This window comes from Battus philenor, unplaced genomic scaffold (genome assembly GCF_028537555.1).
Source record: "Battus philenor isolate CCGP_79_NKW_IND1 unplaced genomic scaffold, ilBatPhil1.0.hap1 SCAF_19, whole genome shotgun sequence".
Taxonomy (NCBI): Eukaryota; Metazoa; Arthropoda; class Insecta; order Lepidoptera; family Papilionidae; genus Battus; species Battus philenor.
In genome coordinates this window covers 3,491,091-3,512,038 of record NW_027181681.1, presented here as the reverse complement: position 1 = coordinate 3,512,038, position 20,948 = coordinate 3,491,091, and the positions used below count along the sequence as shown (strand labels likewise).

Below are 20,948 nucleotides of genomic sequence, written 5' to 3'. Positions count from 1 at the left end.
ACTTAAGTTTAATTCAAACGACTACATTTTTAAAAAGTTTTTATTTATAATCAACAATATATTCATCTTCATTATCAATAACTTTTTGCCATCTAGTACATAAATTTTAAATGCCGGAGCGGTAAAAATAAATGGAGTTTTCCGTAAAAATGTCGAAAGAAACGACATTACTTTCCGATCCCCCTAATAAATAAACAAATGTATGAATATGCGAATGTACTGTTAATGTACTTTCTTTCAATCAATTATCGATGTATATATGGATAAAAAGGCTTGTACTCTTTTCTTAAAATTGAAATGACAGATTACAATGTCAAACGTCAAACAATAATGTTTTTTTGACGTTGACATTTGTTGACAAACGGGAGACGACGACTATAGGATGTTATGCCTGCTTTTGTACTGACTCTGTTTATTGAATTAAAAAAAGTATCAGATAAGCGGGTTTTTTATGTCATCCCCCATAAACATGTCACTAATTTTACAAGATAAATATTAAAAATTATACCACTAAAAACCTGTTGCACATAAACATATAAATTAAAAATAGACATCTATCATATAAGTCATAAATAACTTTACATAACAAATCAGTGCATTGTGATATTACAATATACTAAATGTGCATTATTATGTAGTGGTGCCTTCAGAAATGGCTAAATATTTCTTATATTTAAAAATATAGAGTTGAATCTACCATGCACATTGTATATTCAATTAAATATCTTGTTTTAGATATTTCTACTTCAACTATAGTTTAAAACTCTGCATTTAAATAATTATTTACATATATAGCCTCTTTGAAGAGCCTATTGGCGTTTGCTTAGTATTTTTAAAATTAAAAGGCTATAAGATGATAAAGCAGTTGTTATATAGACATCGTAGGTGTAGCGATGCGACATATCTATAAATTTGTTTATTTAACAGTTCAAGATATGACCGTCTTTTCGCTTTAGCTATGACATCTGTGTGGCACACGCTTTAGATTTTAAATATTATTTGATAAACTTATTTCATAAGAATAAAAGAGTTTAGTTGACATTACATTGCACGCCTTGTATATAGTAGATATATAATAACTTACACTGCACCAAAACCTTTATTCTATCTATAACTCGTATGACAATTTGTTAAGCTAAAACAAGCTTTATGTCAATAAAGGCTTTATGGTTCACTTTTGTTTCTTATTTACATATAAATATTGACCACTAATACATTTATAGTGCATTAAAATTAAAAAATAAATCTTTCAATAAGTCTGACAATATCGTCGTACAATTTATAACAGAATAAAATGAGCTGCCACGTAGTCCATATATATAACCGACCGAACGGACATATATTTAAGAGAATTAAAAATAAAAATAAGTATTAGATATTATTTACATTTCTTTATATATATACATTGCCTTTGCATAGATTCAACATTATCCAATGTTTATCTATATATGTATACACAAAAGAAATTTCCATTGCCGAGTAATATATATATATATATATATATATATATATATATATATGACGTAGATTTCATGTGTTTGTACTTAAACTACCAAAATAGCAGCGTGAAATATTGATAAATGCATTAAACAGCTCACATACAAGCAAACACTTCATTTCAGACACTAAGAGACTACGATTTCGAATATGTAACCTCCACGGATTCAACCTAATATTTATATATCAATATTCGATAAAACTCCCATACATTGTGTCAAAGGTTACGCTACACGGCTAGCGATACTACATTAGAGAAACGATATTTATATCGTGATTTAACGCTTGTAATGCTATAAAAATGTACATAATATATGTGACTCGAGGTTTATAAACGAATTTAATTTACAGATACTTCTATAAGTAGGTATAAGAACAAGTCTGAGGTACGAAGACTATGTAAGAAATCATTTCATACACACACACACAAATTGATGACGTAACATACACACAAATACTTGTCTTACATGAATAAAATGTAAATTAGGATTTCAATTGTAAATATCGGCAAATTATAATCCATCCATATCTCCACACATTCGCACAGCGATAATTAGATATGTATGGTTTTGAAAATCGCAACACACACATATAGAACAGTAGTATAAAGAGGAAATGATGTTAACACACACAAACACAGGCGGCCCGCCTATCTGTCCATCTCGACGTACTCGTGGGATATCCACGAGACGTTGGGCAGCGGTCAGGGCTCCTCGTCGTCGGACGGTCAGACGGGCCAGCCGGGCGAGCGTGCGGTGCCGTTGCTGGCGTGCAGCTCGTTGTTGTGCACGCTCATCTGGCGTCGCGTGCTCTTGCGCAGGTCCGACACGAACGAGTACTGCGAAGGAATTTAAATTTCAATACCAAGGCCATAAGGCTTGATTTTTTTTGGCTTGGCTTTTCTTCAGACATCTTAGTAAATAATTGAAACTTACAATGACTATGGCGTAAAGTAAGCCAATGCTGAAGCCGGCCAGCACGTCGCTCCAGTGGTGTTTGTAGTCGGAGACTCTGGTCATGACGGTGTACCACGCGAGCATCACCAGCACAAACTGGATAGCGTGACGGAGCAGCTTCGAACCTCGCCATGAGAAACGCTTCTGAATGTACATCTGTCATATAGAATTTATTAAGATTACTTTTAAATACTCACAGTTACACACAATAATTTATGATCACATAATTATATAGAAAAGGGTAACTAACCTATAATTTTATTTTGCCTGGCTGCTACCTAAGAGGCATTTAAAGATTCATTGCAAAAGTTCTTTTGAGGTAACAAAGGATGGGAGCCTATGTCCGTAGTTTCACTAAAATGGGAGGAGATCTTTTCGATGGCTTATTCTATGGAATGACTAGTCACAGGGGCCTCTTTGAGGGGTCCTAGCTTTGGAGTTATTTGTCGATACCATCCGTTTAGCATTGCGACTTAAAGGCGCTTAAGAGGGTCGAATCTCGACCTAGTAGGTTAATATTATTAACTAGCATTAATACCACTTAGGAAAGCGTTAGCATTAGGAGAAATGGTTAAAAAAATCTGGCAACGCATCTATCTAGAATGACAGAGAGTTCAAGACTCCTTTGATGATCTCGATTTCTGCAAGACCGGTTGGCTTCCGAACGACAGTGAAATGTTTTGTGCGATGCCGATTTTAAGGTTGTTGCGTCGTCCGGAGATTCAAGCATATGTGTTAGTCGCATAGGGTATGATTGTTTTGTAGGTGGCGGCACAATAATGTGGTTTCATCATCATGGACAACATATCTTAATGTCAAAAAACAAAGAATGTATTGCAAACCAAATTGCACGAATGCATAATTTCGTGAAATTCGCCTGCTGAAAAATAAACCGCGTATTTGCTTACTCGAAATCGGTAACGTGGTTAATAAATTGGTTAAGACACTAAGTTCTTCTATTGAGTTCTAGATGGCGCTAGTAGTTCGTTTTTATAACAGCGCTTCGGGCGCCCTTGAGTCGCAAGGTTAGACGCATTTTGTATGAATGACCCAAACTTAAGTGGCTGCCCACGATGGAGATGACCATGGAGCGTGCATCGAAACGATCTGCCCAATATAGCGGAATGTGGCCACCTGTGACTGGGTTCTCGTGGAATTTTCAAGTTTTGGTACACATATAAGAAGTAAAGAATCTCCAAATGCCATTTGGGCGCCAGAATTGCATCAGCGAACTATCAACCTAAATCTAACCCTATATTCTTAAAAAGTGAATAGGAAAATTTAATGTATAACACAAAACTGGATAAACACAACCAATTAAGGTAACTATTTTTATTTTAGTTAAAACATGTTCTCCGTTATTTTTACTAAGAAAAAATTAAAAAATTACAAAGAAATCAGCTAAAATGACGCTTCCTCTATAAACTATAAATAATAAGTAAATTAAAACGTATCTATAGCTGTCAAATATTTGAGTTGAATAGCGTATAACATAGCATGTTAAAATTACAGTTGACATATCTTCAAGTTGTTTACCTATAACAAAGTCTATCAGGGCAGCTTGTATATAATAAAAAGTAATTCAGATACCGGTTCATCTCGTTGAAATTTAAAAATATAAAAACGGTGACGATATTTCATAACTTTATTACAGCCCCGACGACAATCCTGTCAACGAAGACCGACAGCGCGTTATGAATGGCCAATCTGCTTAAGCATGGCAATCTACATACGCAAGTTTAATCTGCATATGTATGGCTAAAATATCTGGATTTTAAAGGGCGATAACGGCCTAGATAACTGCTTACAGCAGTGTAAAAGAGCTAATTTCTTGCTCGTCAGAAACAGGGCTAGTAATATTGAGAAACATGGCAACGCTATAAAAGTTTCAAAAAGATTCAAAATTTCACTGAGTTGCCTAACTGCGAGGATGGCACGTTAGTGAAAAACTCCACCAGTGCTCTGAAACTCCGCAATTCGATCCCCGAAAATGAAAGTTGGATTTTTTGTATTCCTAGTTTTGTAAAGAAATTTCTACAAAGCTCTGGATATGAGATGGAAATCGAAATGAAAAACAAACGATTATTCTTGAACATCGAGCCTGGCACGGCAATTGGTGTTATTTAAATAAAACCAGAGGCGTTAAAGCGTAAAGAAAGCTTTATCCTTTGGTAACGACAAGGCCTAGCGCATAAGACCTTTTATAAGGTAGCAAAACTCGAGGGCTTCCTTGGGAGTTTCAGCTCGGGCTGCATCATTACTATTTCATCGGATTTAGAAGCCGCACACCCTGAGGTTTAAAAGCCTATTGAAACATGACTTAGTCAGTTGCTATTTTTTGGCTAATAACACTACTCTACCATTACGGAAAGCGTTAGGTCTGAGAAAATTAGCAGAAGAAACGTTGGCAATGCTTCTATCTAATATGATCCGGTTTGGCGTTCTTTGTGATATACGATCTCGCCTCCTTTTCAACGAGACTAATCGGCTGATATACTGTTACTGTAAAAAAAATGCAACTTGTGGTTTTTTTTTAATAACGATATCTTCCATCCCAATTAATTATTAGTTATTACATTTCTTTTTTGTGCACATTGTTACGTATACGCGGAGACGACTATTTACAATTGTTAATCTGATTTCAAATTGTAAAAGTCTCGCTAAAAATAAAATAAAATGGTAATTTATGATGTACTTACAGCGAAGTAAATCATGGTGTAAGCTGAGAAGGAAGAGTGTCCGCTTGGGAAGGAAAGCCGCATCTCCTTCAACAGTTTAGAATCTCTCTCCAGGCACGTGAACGTTTCAATGTACCGCCATTTATTCTCCGGTAGAGTGCAGTCGATATCCGGCTTGCATACCTGGAAATAATAAAGTAATTTCAACGTTTAATACTATTTTATCGTACGCCTCCTTTGTAAAGTATTCAACTAACAAGTTCCACAGACCGACACATAAAAATGTTAATTATTTTTTTTATTCACTTCATCTTTCAATTCTAAACATTTAGAATCAAATCATAATATTCTTTATTTAAATAGGCTGTTACGAGTAACGGCTCAAAAGGCAATTCTGCTGAGAAGAGCCGGCAGGAAATTCAACAGTTGCTCTTTTCAAATATTGTTTTTCAATCAGTCCACGACAATAATTAGCTTCCTGAGTGAGCATCAACAACATTTAATTCCATACGTTAACATCAGATTATTATTATTTACCAGGTAGAACCAAACATACTTTGATGTATATCTGAATTGTCTTTGCATATTGGGCATGATTTTTTATGTTCACTTTCATGATCGTTCTTAATACAATAATTAGAGAAATTTATCCTTCAACTGTATTAAGTTGTATTTGTTTAATTAAATCTTTTGGATGATTAACAAAGGTATTTCAATTGATAGTGCCTATGTTAATTGTTAGAGAGGTTCTTCACCTTGGTTAGTAATATATATTATTTTCAAATATATACCAATAATGTAGTATTCATTTAGTATAACTTATGTACACTTTTGTATATCACTGGAAGAGTACTGTAATAGTACAATTTGATAAAAATTAGAATCAAATTAAACTCCTCTGTAATAGCAGCCCTCAACTGTAAGCTACAATGGTTCCAAATGATCTAAGAACAAAAACGAATTAAAAAAAAACGAAAGGGTATTTTGACAATATTCTAAAGTTACGTCATTTATTACTGTTTTTTATATGGAATCCGTTACTGACAGCGATTTTTACAATTCAATAGTTGATTCAGTTATTTTTCTTTTTTTCGTAACAATCTCTACATTCTTTATTTTTATATACAATATCTCAAATTCTTCTGGCTTACTTGTATTCTTCTATACATCACCTTTCTTGCTTCTCCTTCGCTCCCAAAATATCACAGTAAGTTTCCTTTGATATCATAGCACAATTTAACTCTTGTCTTTGGTTACCTTCTATTGGTTTATCTAATTACAGTCTTGTACAAATTTTTCAATTTTCTACTTGCAACATAATACCTATTTATTCACATTTTATTAATTTCTGACCTACTCGACCCTTACTGCTTTGTTTTATCTCTCAACTTGTACGCTATCTCTGCATTTATATGTATATGTATGTTTGAAATTGTAAAGTTATTACAGCACAATATTCCACTAATAGTAAAACTATACGATATCAAAATTCAATCTCGCATTAAGAGGAAACTACGTCAATCCAATATCCGCTCTGCGGACACGCAACGTTTCTCACCATGACAGGTTAATTATGCAAGTCGATAAAACGTAAATAGTATTAAGTATTTCATTATTGGCTATTCAGAGGACACAGGACTCACTTCGGTGGCCAGGTGTTCTAAACCACCAAAATGTCGACAATATGAAAAAAATTGCTATGTAATCCTTATCTACATATACCTATATATACCTTATCTATAGCTGTGTGTGTGTATGTATATCGAAATCCGCAAGTGCACTACTATACTCTGAAATGTGTAAATATACCTTAATATTTTTTTTATTATGTACACCTTGAACTGCCCTTTTCTTCCTTCATGTCTTTTATCTCCATTGAAAGGTTTTCTAGTAGAGATCGCCTTGAATTTGAATTGTTCCTGTTCTTTGTTCTTGAATTTGATTTGTGTTTATTTTAAATATTTTATGGAATCAGGCGTTACCTTGCGGAAGTCCATTCTAAGTAAGAAAAGGACCAATATTTAGCCACTTCCGCACATGCAGTGGTAGTCATGCAACAAAGTGCACCGCCCGCCAGCCCGCTGATAAATGCGTATGCGGCAAACAATGCGAATTACACAACCGCCACCGTCAAATCGTCTTTTATTTTAGTTATAATTTTTATTACTTTATTACATTTTCTTTGTCTTTTATTTATAGATTTTTGGCGTGGAATAAAGTATAAATAAATATAATTTAACAGAAAGAATATAATAAAACGTTGTTTACTTGTATACATGGTGATTGGTTATAGGTATAAGCTTTAAAATGATGAATGTACAGCTCATTTGCTGCCAATTAATGTACGGTCCAAGCTATCCGAAATTAATTGGTTAGATAAATAATAAATAAATTAATGATAACATGGTAAAAGCGCTAAAAGCGTTTTTAAATTACGAATTATTTATTACTTATTATAATAAATTATTGTTTATCAGTCGGCTTGTCGCATTTTAATAATAAATTATTGTAACATATTTCAAAGTGATCATTTATAAAGTTTAATTGGAAATCGCTTTCACGTTCTTACGTTTATATCCAATCTTATGTACGCGTGACAGAAACCTTTCTAATTTTTATTATATGTAATTATTATAGCCGATTGTCTATGAAAAAGTTTAAATGCGTGTGATTTCATCGCATGTTTGCTATCAGTTAATGTATGGTAAACCTAATCCAAAAATCATTGAATTCAGAAATCATAAACAAAGTTATAAAATTGTAGCAGTAAGAAGCGATTTCAAAATTCTGATTACTACATCTGCTCTGACAGAAGTTTCAGAGTGATCACTTTATATTCACCACTTTAAACATCTATAACTGTTCGTCCTGTATATTTATCATTAGATAATACAAAACCAGAAAAGTACCTGTTAATATTAATATATATTAACAGTAATGAATTTAAAAACTTAAGGAAAGAATATAAAGGATATAGTGGACTGAAATTCTTGCATGTTTTATTAACAGTTTGTTTGCTTACGGAGCGAGTACTTCATTATTATGTCTACGATAATCTCGCAAAACTTTTTGCTTCAACAGCACGTCAATCATCCAATCAAGCGGTGGCGTTCCCTGGACGTTTCAAGAACAAGTTATACGCTTTTTAAAGGGTGACAATGATTTATTTAGTAACTTCGGGACATGAAAATTTTTAATAGAACATAAATTTACTGTAGAGGTTTAAAATTTTATAAAGTTAATAAATACTTCTTGTAATGATTGTAGAGATGTAGTGGAAAAATATTAATCTATACATACATCTTTACATCCTACTATTTTTCTGTTTCGTTATTATTTGAATGTTATTTTAAATTACCACTATCTATATCACAATTTCATTAGCTAAAACGAATTTTATTAATTTATTAAATTCATTCTTTAACTTATTTTGTAATAACATTACCAAATTCAAAAAATTAAAAAATTGACATATTTTACAACAAAATCAGTAGGTGTGTGTGTTTTTTTTTAGAAATTAATTACATTTCACAACTGCAATTACGAAAATATTTTTTTTTGAGTAGAACGTTTGATGGTGCAAGCCAAAATGGAAGGGAAGCGATCTCGTGGACGTTCTCATAAGATGGATCGATCTCTTTTAAACTGCCACTAAAAACTGAGTAAATGAATAGTCTCATTCCGCCAAACACTGAGTTACATGGCGACGCATGACGATAGCAGCGAGGGCACCAGAGCCAACCGTGGCATAAGCATGTTCACTCTGACAAGAGTGCACCACTGAGAGAAGATATAAAAAAAATTTCTTTTTTCTTTGATCTCATTTTTATATAAATTTCCTAATAACTTGTAAAAGGTTTTCATTAAAAAAATCATAGAATTTTAAAAAAAGCCTATAGAAACTTTGCGTCTTTGAGAGTTCAGACGTTGAAAGTATATAATGTCGTAATAGCTGCGTCGTTCATAGTTTATCGATCGCTATATTAGCATATTGATTTCACATTTTATCAACAAACAAAATTATTTCTCTGAAATATTTTACATTAATTTATTTATTTTTCTTGAATGCGGCTCGCTAGTATATGATTTTAATATGTAGTAACCCGAATTTCGAAAACGCTTTTTCTAGTCATTGTTTCTGAATGCATTGAAATAGGTGTAATAGACATTAATTTAAGAGATAATAAGAGATAATTTAAGAGAGAGAGATAATAAGAGATAATAAAAGATAATTTAAGAGAGAGAGATAATAAGAGATAATTTAAGAGAAGATGCATTTACCCCTTTTTATACTTATAACCAATCAACCTTATGAACATGTATTGCAAATTCTTAATAGTTGGCGACCCTAGTAATGTCCCGATAATTGCATATCATACAAGGCCTCCGTGCAAAATTGGCAGCCCTAACGATCTGTTGCTTCTATAAAATGGTAAAATATTTATTTTTCGCGTTTTGCATACTGAAGCCAATCTGCAATTTAGTGATCATACGACGAGCTGTAAACCGGTACGTTGAAAGGTTAAGGCAATTTGCGGACGAAAGGAAAATACACTGTCGCGTCTTAAGTAATGGTATTGAGATATTGATAAGTATCAAAGTGTTTTATACCTTTTCTGACGTTCGAAAAAAGCTTTCCGAGATAAGTACCGTGAAAACATAAAAGTTTCTCCTCTTGATTATTATATGTTTACATGATGATTGATTATATATCTAAAAGTTTTAATGGGGTTGAAGTTATACTTCATTTGCTGTCAGTAAATGTATCGTTAACCGTATCCAAAAATCATTACATTCGGAAATAATAATTAACGTTATATTGTAGTAAGAAAGAGCGTTTTCAAAATTCATATTATATCGTATTAAAAATATTAGGGGGACCTGAAAGTAATGTCACTTAAGTTAAATTCACACAACTACAATTTTAACAAGTTTTTATTTCTAATCAACAATATATTCACCTTCGTTATTAACAACCTTTTGCCATCTTGTATACAAATTTTCAACGCCGGAGCGATAAAAATCATTTGGTTTTTCTGAAAAATATGTCCACAGAAACGACATTACTTTTTGGTTCCTCAAATATTATTTGATTACCCTGCAGACGTTCTTCTGAGAGAAATAATTAGCCCTGTTGTATTAGAATAGAGTTTCAGAGTGGTCAGTTTATAGATGGATAGTTATATTATATGGTTATATTAGATATTAAATGGTTTTGGGTGGTTCCAGTTATCGGGATTATTATTTATGATATTAAAATAGCATTTTGTAGTTATGGTCGTGGATTTATGCCGGAAAAGTAATGTGTTGCAAATTTCAAGACATTTCGCGAAGTTTTTTTTTAAATTTAAATGTATGGTTTATTCACCTACACGTACACGAAAAGCTCTATGTAACTTCCTTGTCATGATTATCCAATTTTAAACAGATCTCAGGAGACACTGTAATACAAAATAATAAACTCGCCTGCACACAGACAGAGTAGCTATATAGCTATTTTAAATAGCATTCAACCTTCGATTTGAATTATCTTTAGCACATTTACACGTTGAGCGATAAACGTGTATAATAGAACGTTAAGGATTATTTACACAGACATCTTTCTCGCTTCGCCAACGGTCGTTGTTTTAATAACGTATTAAATAGCATTGAAATTGTCCAACGTCGGCGATTGCCTCGTTATGTTAAACTTAATGGTCACTTAGTACTGGGACTAAGTGTGAAATATGCTATAATAATTTACAGAAATAATGTTACAACATCCGTAATAGATGGGTTACGATGTCAACAAGGTTTGCTATAACTTAGTTTTATATGAGTATATTCGACTGTGATAGTTGAGGCGTACAGTGCTATATGCTATATAGCAGCTATAAGGTTTGCTGCTTTTAATCGACAAAGAGTAAAACTTGGCATTCGATGAGTGTTTTCCTCGTCTGCTTTGTGTAGTTTTTTTATAAAAAGAAAGTTTTCCTTTATGGTATGGCTTATTGAAGCATTTATAAAGGTAATCGAAAATTAGATCCAATCACGTAACACGATACTTAGAAATATTGGTTTAATATTGGTGTGAAATATTTTATATATAATATAATATTTTTTTTATCCTGAATCCTTTGAAGTGGTCTCTTGTGTCTAAAACAAAAGTGTCGCATAAACTCAATTTGACACAAAAGAGAATAAAATTGAGCTTTTAAATGCATTGAATTTAAAATACAACTACGGAAGTCTCAAACACGCTTTGGTCTAGAAAGAGCCGACAATAACCTCATTCGATTTTTTTGTGAACAATTTCAAACACGTTATTGATACAGTAGCACTAAACAATAATATTATATACGATAATGTTCTTGCAGAAGATATAATAGAAGAACGTTTCTCACTGAGAACCAGGATTGAAATACATTTTTAAAGAGACAACATACATAGACAACATTAGTTTAAACATGATATGTTGCTAGTTATAGCCACATAGCTATATTTTGCCATTTATAATAGAGGATAAAATTTTGTAAGTTAAACAACGAAATATTCATCATAAATTGTCAAAATTGAAAGTCCAAAAGAGAAAGTTCAAAGTCAATCATAAAAATCAGGGAAGGCATTAGTTTTGGTATCACATGCTAATGAGTGTCGATACACAACTACAGTTAGTGTCAGATGATTCAGGGATGATCAATTTAGTTAGTGAAGGCGGTGACTGAAGACTTAACAGAGAGTCAAGTGTCAATCAAGACCTCCCGGGATAGGTAAAGTTCAGTATCAATCGTCGAAGTCTGACGATGTACAATCACTGTAAAAGTCAGTCACCGATGTCTGACGATTTACAATTAGTTCCGTTTAAACTGAATGTTCAGTGCCAGACTAACAGAGACATTATAAGCATTACCAGAATATTGTCAGTCATCGGTGACTGATGATGTACAATCAGTTCAGTGTAAGTCGACGATGTCTGACGACGTTAAAACAGGGTTCAGTGTCACCGAAGAGTGATATTAACAGATTAGTGTCAGTCACTGATGACTGACCATGTGCAATCTGTTTAGTGTAAGTCGATGTATGAAGGTCTTTAAACAGTGTTTCAAAGAAAACTGTCGATATTATCAGATTAATATTAGTTACCGATGATTGACCAAGCAGCGAACGAGTTAATACGCGCTGTAACGCAAGCCGTTAACAACGCAGGCTACAAATATGGCCACTCTACACGTCGCTCTAAAAGGATACCTTAGGACTCTGTAGTTTTATTTGGTTCGAGATTTATAGCTGAAATTGTAACACCGACGCGGGCGTGGGCTCGCGGCACTCAAGCTGATAAGAAACGCGTGAAAGCATTGCAACATTGTTTCAATATGCAAAGTTATACACAGACTTGTATTATAAAGTATTTTTAACTTTATATGCCCACAGACGGCCTTGTTAACAGCTTCAGAAGACGCCTGATGCAGGCCGCCTTCGACCTTTTATATTTATTTAATTTTTTGGCCCCCACCATTGGGTACCTCTAGTTCTACCCCTATCTGGATGGGGACAGGGATTTTATATAAAAGTAATAATTTTAATAATTACCCTTTATTTACATTCTCTTTTAGCTTCTTTCTTTCCTTAACATTTATACCATTACATAAGATTCCTTCTTTATTTATTCCTTTTTTGCGTCACCTTTCATTCCATCCTCAATCACTACAGTCTAGGTCTATTATAGTATATTAACAATATGTCACAAATTGTTACAGCTTAAGTTATTACCGACCTTTCCTATTGGAAACCCAAGGGTGAGGCCTACGTCCAGCAGTGGACCAGCTATGATTGAAATGATACTTCTTCTCAGTCGTACTTTATTGAGTGAAAGTGGTTATGCCCGGGTCTTCACCATATCGCTCGGTGTCTGGTGGAGTGAGGGCATTCATTTATTTTGTTTTAAGTGGCAGTTTTAATCCGTTTTGTTGGACTGCGTCCACGAGAACGCTTGTCTTTCACTTTGTCCTGCACCATCAAAAGTTTCATTAAATCCTCATTGAACGTGAAATGTCCAAAGAACTTGAAGATTCGTATTGGCACAATCGATGATAACCTCTCTCTTATGTTGAGTTATTTAACGATCAAAACCTGGGTTCCGTCGGTTGTCTATGTATTTCTGAGCATACGTCTCCATCATCACATTTCTGCGGTCTTTTCAGACCTTTGTGAATTTTTCACTGCACATCATATTTTAGTTTAGACAGTCGGTTGGTTGTTCGTTTAATCTACAATCATTATTTTCGTCTTGTCGTGATTAATTGTAAGTCCAAATTCCAACGCTGAGATCTCCAGTAACTGATATTTATAGATATTCTTGTATTAAACTAATAGTCTGTTAATATAAATTTACGATAAAATAGATAAAATATGGTAAAATATTCTTTATTATGTACCTGAGAATTTAAAACTTAACTAAAAAATTAAAGTAAATCATTAGCAATATACCATACCGTATTCTAAAGAGAATCTTTCTATGAAATTATGATATATACATAACAATAAATAATTCATGAATACACTTCAATATCATTATACATTGAAGGCCTTCTTAAATCATAACTCACATTAAATTTCTGTTACAACCTTTGCTTCGTTTTTCACACGAATTACATACGGTCATACATTTCTTGAATTTAAATGGTTTTTACGGTCTACATTTTAGTTCGACAGCAATCTATCAAATGGAGGTGGCTCTAACGGGCACCCTTTAATTGGAATACTAAACGCGTAATGAGTTCAATTCTCAGGAACCACCGCGCCTGTTTCGATTGGAAGCAAGCGGCCTTATTTACTGAAAACAACGCTAAGACTAAATAAATGCCAAAAAGTTGACCTTACGTCTAAAAAAAAACACTCGATGCCAGGCACTTTAGTGTTTACATTATAGTTCCATGTTACAACTAATGCTAACAAACTTTTACGTATATGCTGTCGTGTGTAAAAGACATTTTATCTTTATCAGATGTATGAGACATAGAGATCACATCAGTGCAGTAATTACCTCGTTTCTTTGCTATGATTCCAATAAATTATCGAATAAGAACTCTGTTACGTACGAAAAAGGTATCAAAATTAAATGACATGATCAGAATTGGAACAGCCACGATGAAGTCGCTCACTTATTCGACAGCGTGTCCGATCACCCACATAGATAGCGGCGATATTATTAAAAAGTGCAGTTTAAAATTCAACTGGAGACCCCGAGTTTATTGGCCATCGCTCACGACCGCCTACGACCGGCCCTGAATGCAATCACTGTCGATGCAAAGTACATATAAAAAAGATGTTTGTTTTTGTGTATGTAACAAAAATAAATTGAATAAGTGCTTAAGCTCAATCAATTACAAATTCGGTTTTATAAAATAAAAATAATAATTTGATATTTAATATTCGAAACATCGTGAGATTAAAAACCTATACAAAGCAAAATATATTTCATGACCCGACAGAATTATATCAATTATTAGTGATCATAATCCGCACATTTAATGAAAAAAAATTTGAAATACAGATTGCTGCGGAGCATTAGATTATCATAAATATATGAGACATCACAACCATCATTTTATTATATATTTATAAGGCGTGTGAACAATAGAAACATTTAAATTAAAAAAAAAAATGTTTGTTATTGTTAGAGTCAAAGTCAATAAAACTATATGTATAATAGTCAATTATATGAGATCATTACAATCATCTATATTTTTTTATACCTGCTCAGAAGAACGGACAATAAACTCTCTGAATTATATACTTTATAATAACATCTACAGGATGATTGGTTATGGGTGAAAAATATGTAAGAAAATTGAAGTTAATTTGTTTGTTCCACTCTATTCAAAAGTTAATGGTTTCAGAAATAATAAAAATATATTATAGTAAAACAAATTGACGGAAAATAATGATTATTGAATAAATTAATATATAAATGATAAGGTATGTGGGCCTGTCCCTGATCGTTTTGATTTCATTTAGGCTATATCTGATAAAAGTGTACATGTATAAATCTAAGATAATCTTTGTTAAAAAATTGTTGTGTGTTTTCTTCCTGCTTCTTCTTCACAACTATACCACCTTGTTAAAGCAGAGTAGTCGAAAATAGAATAGATTAAAAAACAAATTTAATAATATGACGATCAATAAGAGTTCTATTAGAATTTCTTATGTTGATTAAACGTATTATGTCTTTTCTTTATCTAACATACAACGTAATATATATATATATATATGTATTTATATATATATATATAGTAAACGCTTTTTCAAAATTACTAGCACTATATATTAAAATACCGAATCGATTTGAGTATTTGACGTCTTTTTACGAAAAAAACAATTAGGCGCTTTTGGCACCTTAGGTTTGACGCTTTTGGTTTAAGACACAAGATATTCTTTAAAATGGTTTGGTCTGACCCAAATCATATTTAAAATTTAAAAAAACGCTTGGCAAATGTTATAGACAATGCTACCAACCTTCAAAAAAACCTGCCTTCCCAATGCTCGGGGAGTTTTATGACAGTTTTAGTTTATGATCACAGTAGCATATGAGTGTCATCATTTTATATTGAGTCTATGTAAATTTGCTTTATTTTTTTTTTACACCATGTCCAACTACCCTGTATATTATACCATCACGTATATGTGTTAAATAAATTAAGAAAGTAACTTTCTTGTTGTTCCGGCTATTAATGTAACAATAGGTTGACTTTACGGTCGATACACCGACTAAGTAGTATTCATTTCACCGTGACACAAGTGTTGCTTGTTTATATTTAAGCACAACAAATGTATATTTGTTCGACGGCATCGTTTCTAAAATTCTTTCAGTGAAATTTTATTTGTTGATACAGACAAAACAATCACATGATGTATTCAATACAGCACCAAAATTTATCTTTCATTCTTTTTCTTTAAAAATAAATTGATTAAACATTGTAATAAGAATAATAATAATGTGATAACAACACTCGAGTGAGTTTGTGTGAGAAAAGCCTACAGGTATTCTCAGTGTAAAGCGCGTCTGGAATCTTTGTACCGCAGAAGAATGCCATTGTAGGGGAAATAAAGAGTAAAGTTTAAGTTAAAGTTTCTATCAAATCGGGATATACTAGCACTCTTTTTTAAGATGTTAAATTAAATTTAATGCCATCTAGCTCACTTACTCCCTTTGTCCAATTAAATAAAAAAAAAATTAAAATTCAAATAATCAACAAGGAGGCCCCCAATAGGGGGGGGGGGGCAACGACATAATAAATTGCCCGGGAAGTCGCTGGATGCGGGCAGTACAAAACCAGCTGCTGTGAGAATCTTTGAGAAAGGCCTTGCAGTGGGCCTTTATCGGTTGACACGAATCAATGAATGAATGTATGTAAATTAGAAAGCTATGTCCACATTGACCAGTTAAAATTTTAAAATGAATTCCTAAACACACATACAGCTGAGTGACAACGTTCAATCATTATTTTATTAACGTACAAGCTATCTTTTACCAATCAATCGCACAGCGCAATAGTGTATAATTAACTTATAAAGAATGTACAGACGACGCCAGATGTCAGGGCTAGTGTCGCGTTAACCATGAACCATTTGATCGTACGATACCTTCAATTCTGAGGCTCACTTATCGGCTGACGCTCATTGTTGGCTTAACTGCGTATAAATAGCCACCTATCGCGGACGGGATCGCCGATTGTATGTAAAGAACGACGTCTAAATCATTTATTTCTACGAAGACAATAAGTGAATGTTTTGAAAGCGGTAACGTGAATAAAAACGAGCCCTGTTATCTGTCGGTTGATCTTAACGAATTACTATTAAAGAATACAGTTACATGGACACGCTATTAAAATAATTAACACAAACAGAAATGTTCACTAATTGCTTAAGCCTTTTAAGGTTTTGGAGTAGAGATCAAGGATCAGTAAACGCAGCGAAAGACGCCTACTTGCAAGGTAGACAGAATCTAGTTAAGATCGTGGGAAAATTCTGGATACTGTCCACTTTCTACCAATGTTATTGGAAGTTTATCAGAAAAGCCTAAGCTCTGAAATCTTACGGCTACAGATGTTCATCTCGAAATGACCGGATCTTGACTCCTTTAAGTTGAAATGCTACATGAGAATTAAAGACGAGTTCACTCGAGAGTGCCTTTCAGCGTAGTCACTACATGGAGATTCCTCCTGAGCGGTGTAAGTGTCCGGCTAAATTCTAGTACGGAGCTATGCTACATTGAAAGAGGTATTTAACAAGATGTCATATGCGCCCTGTTCTCTCGAACCCGCGGAATCTGCAATTTCCATTTGAATAGCTGTGTAAGTCAACCACGCAACCATACTCTACTTTATTACCGACTAGGATAAGATCGACTTGAAATAATAATAAAAAATCATGTCAAAGAAATGTAATGCCTTGTTTGTGTCCCAACTATTTATATCTATTTATTTTAGGTTTTTGTTAACATAAATTAAGTGTAACACTTTACTACGTATCATTTAAAATTATTGCACATAATTTCGTTTGTAATACTCGTTAAAGTAATGGGCACATGTAATGCATTGATTTATACACGGCCAGTTGGAATAAAAAATAATTAATACCTATTTTTCTTGGTAGTACGCGAGCGATGAAATCTGATAGCCCGAAGCTAAAGCCTTGTATAGACACAAGCGAGAAATATGGCACACGACGAGACAATTGGAAAATTACCGGTATCCGTTTACAGTGAGTTCTCACCTTAATGTACATATGGAATGCATACTGAACTGATAGCGAGACATCGCAGTTATGATGAAGATCCATAGGCTGCTTATTATTACACTAACATGAACTCCCCTAGGACGTCCACTCGACTTGGCCCTCCCCCATAGTTTAGAAATAGAACTGCTTAGCGGCATATATCCAACGTCTATTCAACATAACAATGTCTGTACACCTTGCGCGTGAACGTCCAACGCTGCGCTTGCCGATTCGCATTCTTACTCCAGAACTTATGTTGAAGTTAACCCTTAAATGCATGGTTTTTTATTGCGGCCTGGAAAAAATGTTTCCTATTTAATAATTACAAATATCTATTTAAAAAAAATGATTTGCCGCCGAAACTTGCATAAATTCTTTTTTGACACTCAATATATTTATTATCTATGGTCGTCATAGGGCGTTCGGAAACATATACCACAGGACTTCAATAAAATAACGTGAAACGTGGTATGTATACATTTGGCAACTATAAGAAGGTGTGTTTGATAATTATAAAATTTTAATCAATTTTAGTAGTGATACCTCAGCGGTAAAGGACTGCAACTTGCGATCGTAAGTCGTGGGTTCGATTTCCGTGGTGCAATCTCATAATTTATACTGTCACATTGCAAAGTATTGCCACAGCTCCCGAACAAGTTTTTAGAAGATGGGCAGCAGCGTCCTCCACGTACTGGAACACTACATGGCGATTGTTAATCTGCCTGCCAAGCGTGGCGATTACGGTATACTTAACCCCATAGATATTTGTGGGGAAGGCCTATGTTATACAATGAACGTCTTTGGCCTGAAACAATGAATCAAGCCAACTTTTTAACTCTTTTAAGATCTTCTATAACATTTACCAGGGTGCCATACTCTTCTTGTAAAGTAGTCTCTAATGGAATCAGGCGTTACCTCGCGGAAGTCCATCCTAAGTAAGAAAAGGACCAATATTTAGCCACTTCCGCACATGCAGTGGTAGTCGTGCAATAAAATGCACCGCCCGCCAGCCCGTTGATAAATGCGTATGCAGCAAACAATGCGAATCACACAACCGCCACCGCTAAATTACTCAACACGTGTTTCACCCCTCCACGGGGCATCTTCAGGAGTTGTGTTACACCGATTAGTGCCAAACACAGAGCAAGTAGTCTTTTCCTAGCTTTATTATTAATTAAAAACTGTTAACAATTTACGAGGATTTCGTATCAGTTTCAGTATGATAATTTAAGATAATAAAGTGCATCATAATTAGTTGTAAACACAATCTATTACAGTTGACACAAGATATTCATTAACTTTATGTAACCTAGAGAAAGGTATAAAATGCTTATTTATATTCAAGTGCTAACCTTGTGTACAATGTATATCTCATATTTTTATATTCTTAAACAAACAGACAATGATCCATATAGATAAAAAAAAACTGTGCATTGTTAAAAATATCATAACTTTAAGTTCACAAATGTATTTGTGAAAAATTGAATAACATTAACTTTGCCCTTGAATAGTTTTCAATATAATATTTAAGCACGTTTCAGAACATTCAACTTGTATTGTATGTTTGTTAGCAAATAACTACATTTTAAAAATTGTGATAGATTATCATTGAATACAGATCATCTATTGTTATTGCTCAATACAAGATTTGTTAGTAAAACGCATAAACATAAGTGCAATCTATTAATTTTTATACATGAAGGTTCCCGCTACATTTTCAGATAGGAACTCTTAATTTATTTACGTAAATTAGTATTCCATATATTTTTTTAAAAGGTACTTCGTTTCGTCTATTTGTTTTTCTTCTGAAAGTTAATCACTTCATTTTTAGACTATATTCTGCCACGAGGAAACAGATAGTGTAATATATAATAACTTTTCTTCTCGAAGGTACTCGGTCAATTATTTTTTCGACTGAAGTATTGTTGCTGGAAAACTAGTAATTTTAACATTTCTTCTCGAAAGTACTAAGTTCGTTTTTCGACAGGGGCACTGCGCAGGCAAACGGATGTTCTATTCATTTTCCTTCTTGAAAGTACTAAGTTCGTTTTTTGGACTGTGGAACTTTCGCACGCAAATAGATGGCTTATTTTATTTCTTTTTTACCGTACGTACTTAATTTTTAAACAACATTGAACATTGACTCAAATAGGTAGGCTATTGGTTTTTATGTAGGTACTTTCATAAATTTGGCCAGGTGAACCAACGTTAATAAATAGATGATCATTATCAGTGTTTTCACACATGGGGCTCACGCTCCACAGAGGACAATTTGATTGTTAATGGGAGCGTTTCGATATTGGACTTGACACGAGTTTACATGGAGGGTGTAAGAATTTTAAGAAGGCTAAGGTATGGAACAAAAAAGGGTAGATAATATTGGTCTATTTAAACTTTTCTTTTTAAAGGTGCTGTTTACGTAAATATGCTGTTATACGCATATAAAACGAAGAATTAAAACTACTTGTTCGTATAGAGTTCCACAACAAATGCATACATGTTCGCTTTGCGTATCGACGTCCGGTATAAAAGGACGAAAATACTGGTTAGTGCAATGCACTTTCTATTGTGGTACTAATGTTGAATTACAAATTTCATGGAGCGAATGACCACCCACTGTTTCTCTATTCGGAATTAAAGATGCCGATTAGCCCAAACCTCGCGTTAAGAAGCATCGGTCGAAGGGTTCCACAGAAGCCACGGTATGGATCGATACATAGTACTTTACTATCGAATTGAAGAGGAGATACCTGTCAATATTTGCATGAGAAATCGGCCTCACTTTCCTACAAAAACTCGTGCCAATATGTGAGATAAACGATATGAAATGTACAAACCACAAACTAATGAACAACAATGAACTAACAAACAACGAGTTTCTTATGACCTGCTCGGGTTTTATAATACAACAATCGTCTTATAAAAATATTTAAAGAACGCCTTCGTCAAAATGTACGTTGAAACAAGAGGTACAATATTTTTATAATCTTGCACGTTAACAATAATTACCAACAAAAAACTAATGAATAAACAACGAATCTCTTACGGTCTGCCCTGTTTT

At 33.6% G+C, this 20,948-nt stretch overlaps 1 protein-coding gene across 1 annotated transcript in view; it reads right to left on the bottom strand.

Moving 5' to 3' along the window:
• Positions 1-1,508: 1,508 nt before the first annotated feature.
• Positions 1,509-20,948, bottom strand: part of LOC137921353 (putative phosphatidate phosphatase) — a 134,102-nt gene continuing 114,662 nt past the window's right edge. Inside the window, exons 4-6 of the mRNA XM_068764062.1 lie at positions 5,153-5,314; positions 2,433-2,609; positions 1,509-2,335 (exon numbers count right to left, since the gene is read on the bottom strand). Of these exons, the coding sequence (XP_068620163.1) occupies positions 2,225-2,335; positions 2,433-2,609; positions 5,153-5,314 (450 nt within the window). The 3' untranslated portion in view covers positions 1,509-2,224. The remainder of the gene's footprint in view (positions 2,336-2,432; positions 2,610-5,152; positions 5,315-20,948) is intronic.